General features: G+C 34.4%; 2 protein-coding genes across 3 annotated transcripts in view; both read left to right on the top strand.

Annotated features, from left to right (window-relative positions):
- The first annotated feature begins 1,381 nt into the window (after positions 1-1,381).
- On the top strand, positions 1,382-9,781 carry LOC100184532 (serine/threonine-protein kinase Nek4). Its single transcript, XM_002127990.4, has 17 exons — positions 1,382-1,551; positions 1,717-1,874; positions 2,197-2,389; positions 2,919-3,146; positions 3,448-3,608; positions 3,944-4,085; positions 4,452-4,676; positions 4,921-5,040; positions 5,384-5,457; positions 5,837-5,894; positions 6,100-6,181; positions 6,292-6,350; positions 6,663-6,709; positions 6,948-7,110; positions 7,510-7,630; positions 8,115-8,251; positions 8,827-9,781. The coding sequence occupies exons 1-17, from the start codon at positions 1,456-1,458 to the stop codon at positions 8,944-8,946; spliced, it is 2,184 nt and encodes a 727-aa protein (XP_002128026.1). The 5' UTR covers positions 1,382-1,455; the 3' UTR covers positions 8,947-9,781.
- A 630-nt stretch (positions 9,782-10,411) lies between these two features.
- LOC100182163 (phosphatidylinositol 3-kinase catalytic subunit type 3-like) overlaps positions 10,412-11,813 on the top strand; it is a 10,942-nt gene continuing 9,540 nt past the window's right edge. The window contains exon 1 of one of the 2 annotated variants that reach the window (XM_002128041.5): positions 10,412-10,659. The gene's annotated coding sequence lies outside the window, so the exon portion shown is untranslated. Of the gene's footprint in view, positions 10,660-10,719; positions 10,740-11,813 lie in introns of those variants that run through there. The other variant, XM_026835416.1, reaches the window with a different exon arrangement.

The raw sequence follows: 11,813 nt of genomic DNA, 5'->3' as shown, positions 1-11,813 counted from the left end.
ATTATTATAAATCCATTGGAACAAAGCACACGCAAAAAAACACTTAAAACAGATATGCTTTAGGTAGCTATTATTTCATATTTCTCGCGTATACAATCCTGCATTGTTTAAAACGGGCAATTATGTTTCACATTTTACATTTTGCGTACCTTTATTGGCACATTACCATAAACTGGTTCGTATTTTGGCAGTTAGAAATGCAAAACAGCTTTTATATTCGAATTTGGGAAAAATTGCTTCAATAAGCTCATTGATACAGTCATTATTACCAACATTGACCTATGACGTCATAGTTTTTACTGTTGACGTCACCAATGTCTACGTCGCAGGTGATAATTGACGTCACCTTTAGAGACGTCAGTAACCAGACACCGCAATTGTATTGGCCATCGTTAGTCTTGTTATGTTTGAAGTGATAAGAGGTGTTTGTCTTGTCGTGAAGTCGGATGCAAACCCTAGTTCCCACATTGTGTGGATTACAATGCCCGGGGGTGGGAACTCAGTGAGGTGGTGTGTTTACTTAAATTAGCTATTGAAAACAATGCGAAATTGGTTAGATTTTAATGAATCAGGCAAAATATAAAGATAATTAAACGACAATTTTACACGTAACACAACTTGATTTAACTGTTCGATTATGATATCGAAGATCATATTTGTTTGATAGTTTCTAAAACATGCACAAATATGCGGTCGAAAAATAACGGCTATGGAAACGTATTGACATATGTTCAAATGGACAGTTTTGTTACCGTTTATGGTAAAACAGGAAATTATGACAAATTAACGCAAGGCGCCGGTAACGAATTGCTAGGTGGGTCAATACATTTGCTGCTTAAGTTTATATATGGGCGAGTTATGGCATGGCATACAGTATTTATTTTGTTCGCCGCACGGCTATATTACTTGAGTAAATAAACGCAAAGTTGCGTGCTTCTACATGATAGCAATAAGTGTCTCACTGGGCGGGTTGCTTATAAATGAACTCTAAATTTGTTACAAGTTGGAAGTGCACTCGCTGTTTTTCGTCACTCAAACAAAAGTCAGTAAACGATTTCTCAGACGTATTAAACTTACTACCACCATCTAGCGGATACATAAATCTGCAAGGCAGAAGATAGAGTGTACTCAATTTATATTATTTCACATTAAATCATCTATTACAAGGTATTTGATTTAGTTTTTACCTTGTATTGTTATACAGAATCTAAAGTTATTAACAGGTTTTTATTAACAAAACCACCCCAACAGCAAACAATCAAATGTTAATATAGTTAAATTCTGACAGAATAACGATGTTACCACGAACGCTTGAGAAAAGTTATAATTCGAATATTAACATAATTTCAGATAAAAAAACGAATTAAACAATAATTTTGACCTATAAATTGACATTAAATAGACATAGGTATGTAGTGATATTGTTTGTTTTTCGAATTTTGTCCAACCTTTAAAATGGGAGGCCTTGACGATTATGATATATTGAAAGCAATTGGAAAAGGCAGCTACGGAGAAGTTCATCTTATTCAACATAAAAAAGAAAGAAAGCAGGTTTAAAACCATTGTTTTACTTTATATACAATTTCTGCTTGTAATAATTATTTTTAAGTTCTCTTAATGGAGCTAGACCCAAACTCAAAGTCAGTTACCATATTTGATTTTCTGTGTTATATGATAACCAAACACTCTATATATATAACCGTTTTTTTCTTGTAGTATGTAGTGAAGAAGTTGGCACTGCAGAAAGTTTCTCGCCGTGAACGAAAAGCTGCCGAATCAGAAGCGAAACTTTTATCTCAACTGAAACATCCAAATATTGTTTCTTATAAAGATTCGTTTGAGAATGACGATGGATTTCTTTACATTGTTATGGGGTAAGTTTGTAGGTGACTCAAAGACTTGATTTGACAAGTTTGGAAAAATTGGCAAAGTCTTTTTTTCCATAAAATGCATCATATTTGGTGATTTGGACTTGGTTATAGGCCAATGGCAAATAAAACTAAAAGCGTTTTATCCAGCCACAAAAAATATACACAATACTGTTTATACCTGCAGTATCTTTAACATTAGTTAAAACTTAATGAAATATATATAAGTGTAAAATGTTTTAAAATGTCTATTGCAATGTTTCACAAAAAGACAATATACTATAGAAAGTTTAAAAACAATGACTTAAAAATAAATATTATACTTCAGGTTTGCTGAGGGGGGTGATCTCTACACAAAACTTCGAGAGCAAAGAGAAAAAGATGAATTTTTACTTGAAGTACAAGTAGTTCGATGGTTCATACAAATATGCATGGCACTTCAGTATTTGCACCAGAAACATATTCTACACAGGGATTTAAAAACTCAAAATATCTTCCTCACTAAAGCTAAAATGATCAAGGTAAGTTTTTAGTTGGTTTTTAATTAAGTGTCTTTAAATTGAGTTAGTGGAGTGATAGCACCCTGGGTGTTGAGATATAATGGTAATAGACCTACACTCTGTTTAGTGTTTCCCCAGGTGTGTTGTATGTTTCACATACCTTGCCCTTATAGAATATGGCAGGCCTACATTCCAGTTTTTAAGTGTGGTTTATATCATACAAAAACTACATTACCACTGTCCAGTATGACGTAATAAGCTTGTAGCAGCTGAGTAATATTAAACCCCTATGGATTAACAATAATCTATCTTATATTGAATCTCCAGGGTGAAATTGCTAAAATGCAGTTATACTTAATAGTCATAGTCTTTACTCATTATAAACATAGGGAACATTATTGATTACCGGGGTTCTAACTTCTAAAACATATGCCACAGACCTGTCACTTCCAAAATCTGATTGGCATTTTATTAAAATTGGGTCATTTTATTCCAGGCACCCTTAACACTACACATATGACTATGGCTCATAACTCTAACAAACTCGCAGGTTGGTGATCTTGGTATAGCTCGTGTATTAGAAGGAGCATCAGATATGGCGACCACACTCATAGGAACCCCATACTATATGAGCCCAGAGTTATTTTCCAACAAACCATACAATCATAAATCTGATGTTTGGGCGTTGGGTTGTTGTGTTTATGAGATGACAACATTGAAACATGCGTTCAATGCAAAAGATATGAATTCTCTTGTTTATAAAATACTCAAGAAAAAGGTAAATTATAAAACCTTTGCATTAAATCCTTTTGATATGTAAAAGCTGTAAAAATATGTAAAAGGTCTTTTGAAAGAAGACCAAAATAGTCTAAATGTCAAATTTGAAACCGCTGGTATATATAGATATATTAAAAAAACGTCGAAAACCAATTTTAATAGCCTGTAAAAACTTGATTGTAAGAAATCATGAAGAAAACCCTTTAGCTTGCATATACTGTTGTGTGTCTTCTATTTAACTAGCTTTAATATTTTTAATCTGTTTATTAATGCCTACTCCTATAGTCCTATTCAATCCACAGATGCCTAAGATGCCAGCCATGTACAGTGAGCCATTATGTGAGTTGATCAAAATAATGTTGCATCAAACTGCTGAAAAACGACCAAGTGTAAATCGTATTCTCAGGAATCCATTTATCAAGAAACATATCCAACTTTTCCTGGATGAGAGCAGCAGATCAAGGTATTTTTCTTTTTGTGATAATAACATTAGAATAGTTGTCATTACCCAATATATAGGTGTGTTCTAAATGGTAGAAATCTGTGGCTTGGGTATTGGGGTAGTAGACCTACATTCCAGGTCTCAGGTGTTTCTTGGTGAAAACCCTGCCCTTTTAGATTAGAATCTCTATCAATAAATGACTATAAACTGCCTCAGTAGTTTCTAGACATAGCAATTTCATATTTGGGGTAAAAAAAAGGGTAATATATCTAAATCTTAGGTCCCTCTTACACTACAATAAGCTCACCAGGAAGTGTGAAAATTGACTGGTCAATTTAATTATGATGTCATAATAGGAGGCCAACATCGGGAAAGTCCCGTGTGACATCATCACGTAAGACATCGACATCATCAACATCAAGTCGATGCAGCTCCCGTGAATCGGGGAGACATGACGTGAAATATGGTGATAAATATGATGTGAAACCAGCCATCCAGGTAAGTAGTGGTGATGGGGTAATATTTTTCTAAGTCAAGTCAGGGGTGTTGTATGTATGTAAATTGTAAACCCCTTATAAGGTAAATAATACAACCACTTAATATGATAAGCAATTTAACCTCGTAAGTACTGAATTAATTTTAGTAAAGTAGTAATATTCATGCATTCTCATATTTTATACACCATATAACACATTTCCCCTATCTATTCTGTTTATACTTTTAAACTAGGGAGGATGGGGGGTTGGGTTTCAAAGTGGTTTAGAGTCTTTAGGTTTTGTCTTGTGCTTAATGTTGACTTGTATTGCCCCATTACTAGAATTATATTTACACTGAACCATAAATTTAACCCTTTTCTTTATATAGGTTGAGTCCCCACAACCCAAATACACAAGGGATCCCGATGCCCAACCTGTTGTTAGAAAAGTTGACATACCCCCACCAAGTGTTGAAAAGAAGCAACCAGACGTGAAAGTTTTGGCCGTTAATCATAAAGTGGATGAGAGCAAATATGAAAATAGAAATCTTGTAAAACCAACTATTGAAGAAAAGAAACAACGATGTAAAAGTGCCGACAATGAACGAAAACAGGTCAATTATTTATCAATATTTGGTTCAATTGCCAGTGTAACAGAGTAGGATATAGTCCACACATGTCAGTTTAGCTTACATTTTAATATGATAATGTTAATGTAAGAGGCATATGCAGATGTTTCACTATGTTCATCATCAGTGCAAAAAGAGCTAATTAGCTCATGCAGATTTATAAAGTTTCATTTCATTTTCATTTACCATGAAAGTAAACCAAGTTTTCATTAAAACCTGTTAACTTTAGACACCTCCAATTGTCCCATCCATTCATACACCTGGTAACCATGGTGATAGTGGATGTGGTAACCATGGCAACCAACAAGGAAGAGTAAGATCAGCGGGATCATCGGATGGTGATAGGAAGGTGAGATGGGTCATTTTTTATTCACTAGCTTATAAAAAGTAGTAATTGAAATAGGTGGCCTAGCTGAAACTTCACCTGTATAGGAAAGAATCTCTCTTATTGAGGTTAAAAATTTCATATGCAGTGGTTCCAGTCCCAGTTGTACCTCACTCTTACTGAATCGAATATTTAATTCTTTATTATAAGGTCTATAAACTGCTTCAGTGGGGTTTAGATGGTAGCACCATTGGTACATTGGTGTTGGGGTAATGAGGTAATATACCTACATTCCATGTCTCAGGTATTTACTGCATTATCTCACCCACACAAGTAAAACAACGTAACATAAACTATACTTCAACAGCAACACATAGCAAGACCCCTACCTCATATCTCGGATATTAAACACAAAACACCAACCAACAACAATAATAACAGGTATGGGCGGACTTTTGTATCAGTTTTTAGAACAAGGGCCTACAAGAGATGACAAATGTCGTATGAGCTATGACCAAACATGCTTTCCTGAGCTCCAAAGTTGGTGGCAGGCAGGCAAATAAATAAGGGTTAAAAAAACTATTTGTTTTTCTATAAATTTTTAATTTAAAAAAAAGGTAGGTCGTGACCGCTGAAACCCTTTTTGCCATTGGGTGCAGGTGTTATAGGTATTGTCAAGGTGCGTGTCTCGAAAAAGATAAGAACCCCCGATGTAGAATAATTTGTTTGTTGTAATAACTCAAAAACAACCATGCACATTATGTTTGATATTTTATTATGACCTCACCTATCTGCTTATTATACACTAATATATTTACAGCTCATCAAAATCAAGTAATGCATCACCGGTTTCAAGCACAGAAGACAAAACACCTCGCGTAAGTTGACATGGTTACCTACGTACAGTAGCACAGGCAGAAAAAAAATATTTAAAAAAAACTTTATTCTTTATATTTTTTGTATAATTTTCATTTTTTTAAATGTAAGGTTTGCGACCCCCCAAAGCCCAGTTGTTTTACAAAATAAGTGGTATATACCTGCCAGTAATACTGCATATATGACATCACAATACTTATTATTTAGATAAGTTCGGCTCGTGAACGAAGAAGGAGAGAAAAAAAGAAAAATTTAGAAAATAAGAAAATTTCCAACATTGAAAATGAAGGTACCGGTACAATAATTGTTGTTATTTAATTGGTAAATGTAGTAAACGGGTTTAAATATAAGAACTATGTGATATGATTCATGAATTCATGATATTACTTATATTAACAGGTAGTGGAAAAGTAAAACTAGAAGTGAAACCTTCCCCTGTTGTGCTGTCTCCTAATTATGTAAGTAGCTGGATACTATTTTATTTTAGCCAGTCTACAGTCAAGTTGCTGATGCTATAGCAGTGTGTGAATAAGCAGACATTACTTTTGGTTGGTTTGACTGTTTATGTTTTTGTGGATGGAAACTTTGGTGACCTATCTATGTTTGCCGCTCCCATGCCCACAGTCGGGTTGCTAAACTATTGCAGTGTGTGGATAAGCTGCATATGGTGTGTTTGGTCATTTATATCCTCGTTGGTAGAAACTTACTTACCACATATACGAATGATTTTTTTCTGTTTAACAGTAATTGATAGAAATCCTATTTCACAGGAAAGACAAGATTCGCAAACATCTCTTATGGATTCAGCCGAAAAAAGGTTTCACATAGATATAATATATTATTAAAACACACTAATTATTATCAAGGTTCTGTATTTTAAATTCTTCATGACTGACCTTTCCGTTATTTTTCACTGTTATTTATGGTAAAATAAAAAGATTCCGTTTTTGATTTTAAGTGAATACATTTCAATGTTTAAATTAAATGTCTTTATTTATATATCATCTGTTTTATGATTTCTATCTTTTTAATAACATGTTATATTATTTCTATAGTGAGCACAAGGCAGAAGAAAACCAGTTCTTCACTTTACTTCACACAACGTTACGACTCAGCGATAATAAAGATGGGGATTCCCCACCGATGAGTCATGAATTATCACCTGTGTCCGAGGGTTCGGAAACTTCATCTACTGTGACATCGCTAAAGGAAAAACCAGTAAGTTTTGTACCTCATGCTCACTGCTGAGCTATAGCAATCGTTGTATGCGTAAAACTTGGGGTGGAAGGGTAAGCAAGCTTAGTATAGAGTTTTCTGCATTCCATTAATTAGTAAACTTATACAAAAACTATTACTTAGCAATCTAAGTACCTTTGCCATTGCTGCGTTTTCAAAAGTTTGGGGCCTGTGACATGGGTGTCTTCCTATACACTACACACACATGGTATATTCAAACACCTTGTGCTCTCTATTAAGTTAGAACATAAGTGTCTTCTTTTACACTAGACGTACATAGTTTACCGATACAGTGATACACCTCATGCCCAATGTCAGATTTCTATACAAGATTTACCAATACATATCATCAAACCATCATACCCCCTTTTACTTACCCAGCCACCCCCACCCACCAACCAACCACACAACGCAACACCTTGTGCCACCAAAGTTAAAGTTATCGTGCCTGAGGTTCCTAAGGTAGAACAACCCAAGCTGCCGAGTAAAGGAATATCACAAGGTTGGTAGAGTCGATTCAAATGAGTATGTTTTCTATTGATTTTATTCTGTGGTTGAAGTCTTCGTCAGGGACTTGGGATTTAGGGCACAGTTGGCCTATTACCTCACCATATTTTCCAATATAACATATATTTCTTTTTTTTAAGATTTGAAATGAATCAGTATGTCTATACTAAATGTGCTACCATCTATACCTTACTAAGGAAGTTTATATACACTTAGCAATATAGTTTCTATTCTATATGGGTGCCGCGTTTAGTGGGGCACATTTTAAAGACCCGGGATATAGGTCTATTACTTCAAGTCCAACACCCAGGGTGCTACTTCCTAGACCCAACTAAGGCAGTTTACGGACCCTTAACAACATAGTGTTTATTCCATAAGAGTAATGTCTTCAGTTAAGCACACCTGAGAATTGTGGCATATTGTATTTACTTCATATACTTATATAAAACATCATCACAATAACCATTATTACTTTACAGCAACGTTAGCATCCACGGGCAAACTAATGGACCGCATTGTGGCACTAAGGAAGGATTGTATTCAAGGTTTGGGTGTCCCATTATTACATCGTGCATATGAATTGTTGGATAACAATCTTGATGAAGATGAAACAGAGGTAATTGTGAATCATAAATAATGCCGGCGCCGCAGCACACCCATATATTCCTGATAACTTGTAAACTGGCATGTGGTGTATAAAACAAAACACCCGTGTTTGGCCACGTGAAGATAAAGTATGTTACATATACTCATTCATTCATAATTAGGCAGTATTCTAAAACATGTGCTACGAAATAAGTGATAAACATTATTTAAGTCCAATCAATTGTGTTCTATGAGCCTAAGGTATATATTTCCCCTAAATTATCATCATCAGTTTCTTGTTCAAGTCGAATATATATGGTAGTTTTAGTAAAACATAGCACATAATTTCATTTCACTAAATTATGAATATTTGTAAAGACATCGTAATTTAATAAATTAAGAATAAATTGAAAAAAAACTTAGTATTTAATCACCAACAATGATTGTAGTTGTATTATGTATGTATTATTTTTTTTTGTTTCCCTAAAAACTGCAACATTTTTTTTAACCCAACCTAATACATTGTTTTTGTTCCGGAAACATTACTACATTGTTTTATTACATTTTCATTGTTTTTGTTCCACTGATACAATATTTTCGTTCCAGAAACACCTGATCCAATTATTGGGTTCTGTTCGTTTTAACCAATGGGCAGGAAAGATATGGCAACTTAAGTTTTGTGAAGAATCAATATTTAATCACTGTGGAAGCATCACTGCTTACTGATCTTAAGTTTCAAACCTTAAATCCCAGTTCTGTGTGTCAGCATTGGAAAAAATAGGACAGCTCTATATAATGTCCTCACTTATAAAGATAACATCTGTATAGTGAGGTCCTTTGCAGAGGTACATCCAGGCAGTTACAGTATAGGTTATGAAATGGTTAACCATCTAATGCTGTTCAAAACTGGAATGGGCTACAGATTTTGAGCCCTGGGCCGGTGGTTCTCAAACTATTTGGTCACGCCACGTACGCCCAATTTTTTTTTATAAAAATTGTTAATTTTTGAAAAAAAGTGTGGCAAACAAAAGCTCTTAAAATCAAATACAGTATAAGATATGCCAGTTTTCTGTAACTTTATACGCACCCTATCAAAAGATTTTTACTTTTCATATATTTTACCATAGATTTATGTAAAAGTGCTGCTTACATAATTAAGTGGCTTATATGTATCCAATTAACTGCCTCCCTTTATTTGGCATTCTTGCCTTTTTTGTAAATTCTAATAATGACAATATGTTGTATGATGTCATAAATGTTTTTTGTCTATGGTAATTTCAAGTTGTCAAAATATAAATATATGATCTGTTTAGTATTTGACTTCATATATACCACAATATTCGATAGATGGATTTATTAATAACTTCCCAGCCCAAAATAGTTGGACAGCATTTAACTTGTAACTTTCTTGAAGTTTTAAAAGAAATAGGCATAAGTTTCTTTTAAGTGTACTTCGTTCGTAGAAAAACCAAACATTAAATAACCTTCTGTATCAGGCATGTTGTTGTAGATTTTATTACCAAGTGTATCAGTTTATTGAAATACACATGAACAAGCATACTGGCTGTTTTGATTTATATATGACTTCACTTGTGTGACGTATAACTTTCTGACGTCATAAAACTGATTATGTTACGTCATACACTTATATATACACCATAATGACGTTCCGTAGTAAAAAATATGCATTTCATGACGTCACCGGTTGATCACATCATGACGTCACCGGGTAATCGAATCTTATTTCTTGGTGTTTAATTCGAACACTTGTGCGACGTTTAAATATTCTGCCTACAGAGACCGACCAAAATTTTCCGTACAATTCAAATTTCCTAACGTATAGTGATTGTCAACTTGCCGGCTAGATTATGTTTTTTTTTATAAATTCTCCGGTATACGGGCTATTTACAGCTGCTCAAGATTAGTTTAGATAGCTGATAGATCACTGAACAACTGGACGTTTCTTTCGTATCGAAACAAGATTGTTTTTTTGTTCCTTCCAGTAGCAGCCGAAAACAATAAGTACTCACTGCACTTTATAATATTCTGCACCAATTCAGTAATGCCAGAGATTTAGGCAGCACGTAATATATTATATTCTTCTAATAACAAATTGTCCCAGCAAAAATGTGCTCCCCTAATAGTTTGCGAAATGCTTTTGTTTATCTATGTACTGGGTATTCCCCAATTTTCTATTTCTTTATAGAAGATTTGTTGTTGTATAGGAACCAAAAAAGTGTTTGGTATTCAGTATTTTCCGTCAGTTTCTACCTAAAAAGGCACAACTTATTGCAGAAAAACAAATGAAATATAAAGCACAACTTATAATCGCATTTGAAGCTTCTGGATTTCTTGCTGCGTATTGTTATTATAAGAAGATCGAACGAGACATTGAATACAGAAAACATCTGTTTAGTAAGAACAGTCGGGTACTTGAAGGTAAACAACAGATCAAATTACTTGAATTGCATGTCAGCTGACTTGTAAAAACTATCTTATGGATGCAATTTTATCATAAGGTACAACACTGTTTGGTGCTACTGCTAGTGAACAATCCTCCCCTACGTTATTTGTTAACCATAAAACGTAACAACCAACCACCATCCCTTAACTACCAACTCGTAACACTTTCCACCAGCCTAATCTGTAACGTAATAAAGGATTCTTTACTATTGCCCTAATTGACTAATGGATTCTTCACTGATGGATCCTAATTTATTGTATCTATCTACCCTATAGGCATATATTAGGTTCACGTTTATATGCTTCCATATGTTTGAAGTGTAAAGTAATACATTTATTTTGAATTGTTCTATTTGAAAATAAAATTGCCAACCATAACAGTGGCGCAACCAGCGCGTTCAAAAGGGGGCTGTCATACTACGTCCAGTCAACGTTTATCTATGACACGATAAAACACTCCCTTTATTGGTTGTGCACACTAATATATATCCTATTTTACGCGGTAAATTAAAACTAACACTACATTATTAAAAAGACGTATCTAAATTAGTATAAACTGATGAAACATTGGTGCAAGTGTTATGCATGTGCATCGTGGATAATGTAACGATTATTTACATCAGAATAAACCTTTGAAAAACCATTACGATTTTTACGTCACAAACGAGATTATTGGTAAACAATCGTGTTTTATTTGCTCCCATACCATCTGTAGTTTTTGTATAATTTCTGTTTCTGATGATTAGTTTAAATCAGTGCTTCCCAAACTATGGTACGCGAAGGCCTCCCAGGTGGTACGCGAAGACCTCCCAGGCGGTACGCGAGCACCTTATTAAGTTCAAACCAAACGATCGCAAATGATCTTTTAGTGATTGTCGTAAGCATTATTTTAATCCACATAAATTACGTACAGCGTGACATTTCTTGCTATATTCCCTACACCGGTGTTCCTAACTTTTTAAACTTAGGCGTTGCTTTATGCGTGTACAAAGTATTTTTGCAAGCCTATCTTTACTTATGCGCATTCGTGAAAAGGCAAATATCCAACCTGTTTTTAAGCACATGCAGGCTAAATAATCAAGGGGACAATTGCTATTATGACGCAGATAATCAACGTGTGAATTGCTATT

The sequence above is a fragment of the Ciona intestinalis genome, chromosome 8 (assembly GCF_000224145.3).
Source record: "Ciona intestinalis chromosome 8, KH, whole genome shotgun sequence".
NCBI classification, from domain to species: Eukaryota; Metazoa; Chordata; class Ascidiacea; order Phlebobranchia; family Cionidae; genus Ciona; species Ciona intestinalis.
Note: the sequence above shows the minus strand (reverse complement) of the source record. Positions and strands in the feature narration are given on the sequence as shown.

What these genes read in the sequence shown, in the direction of transcription:
- LOC100184532 (XM_002127990.4), top strand. Translation starts at nt 1,456, where the DNA reads ATGGGAGGCCTTGACGATTATGATATATTGAAAGCAATTGGAAAAGGC. An exon ending in ATAAAATACTCAAGAAAAAG is followed by an intron (nt 3,147 to 3,447) that starts GTAAATTATAAA and finishes TTCAATCCACAG; the next exon opens with ATGCCTAAGATGCCAGCCAT. An exon ending in GATGAGAGCAGCAGATCAAG is followed by an intron (nt 3,609 to 3,943) that starts GTATTTTTCTTT and finishes ATGTCATAATAG; the next exon opens with GAGGCCAACATCGGGAAAGT.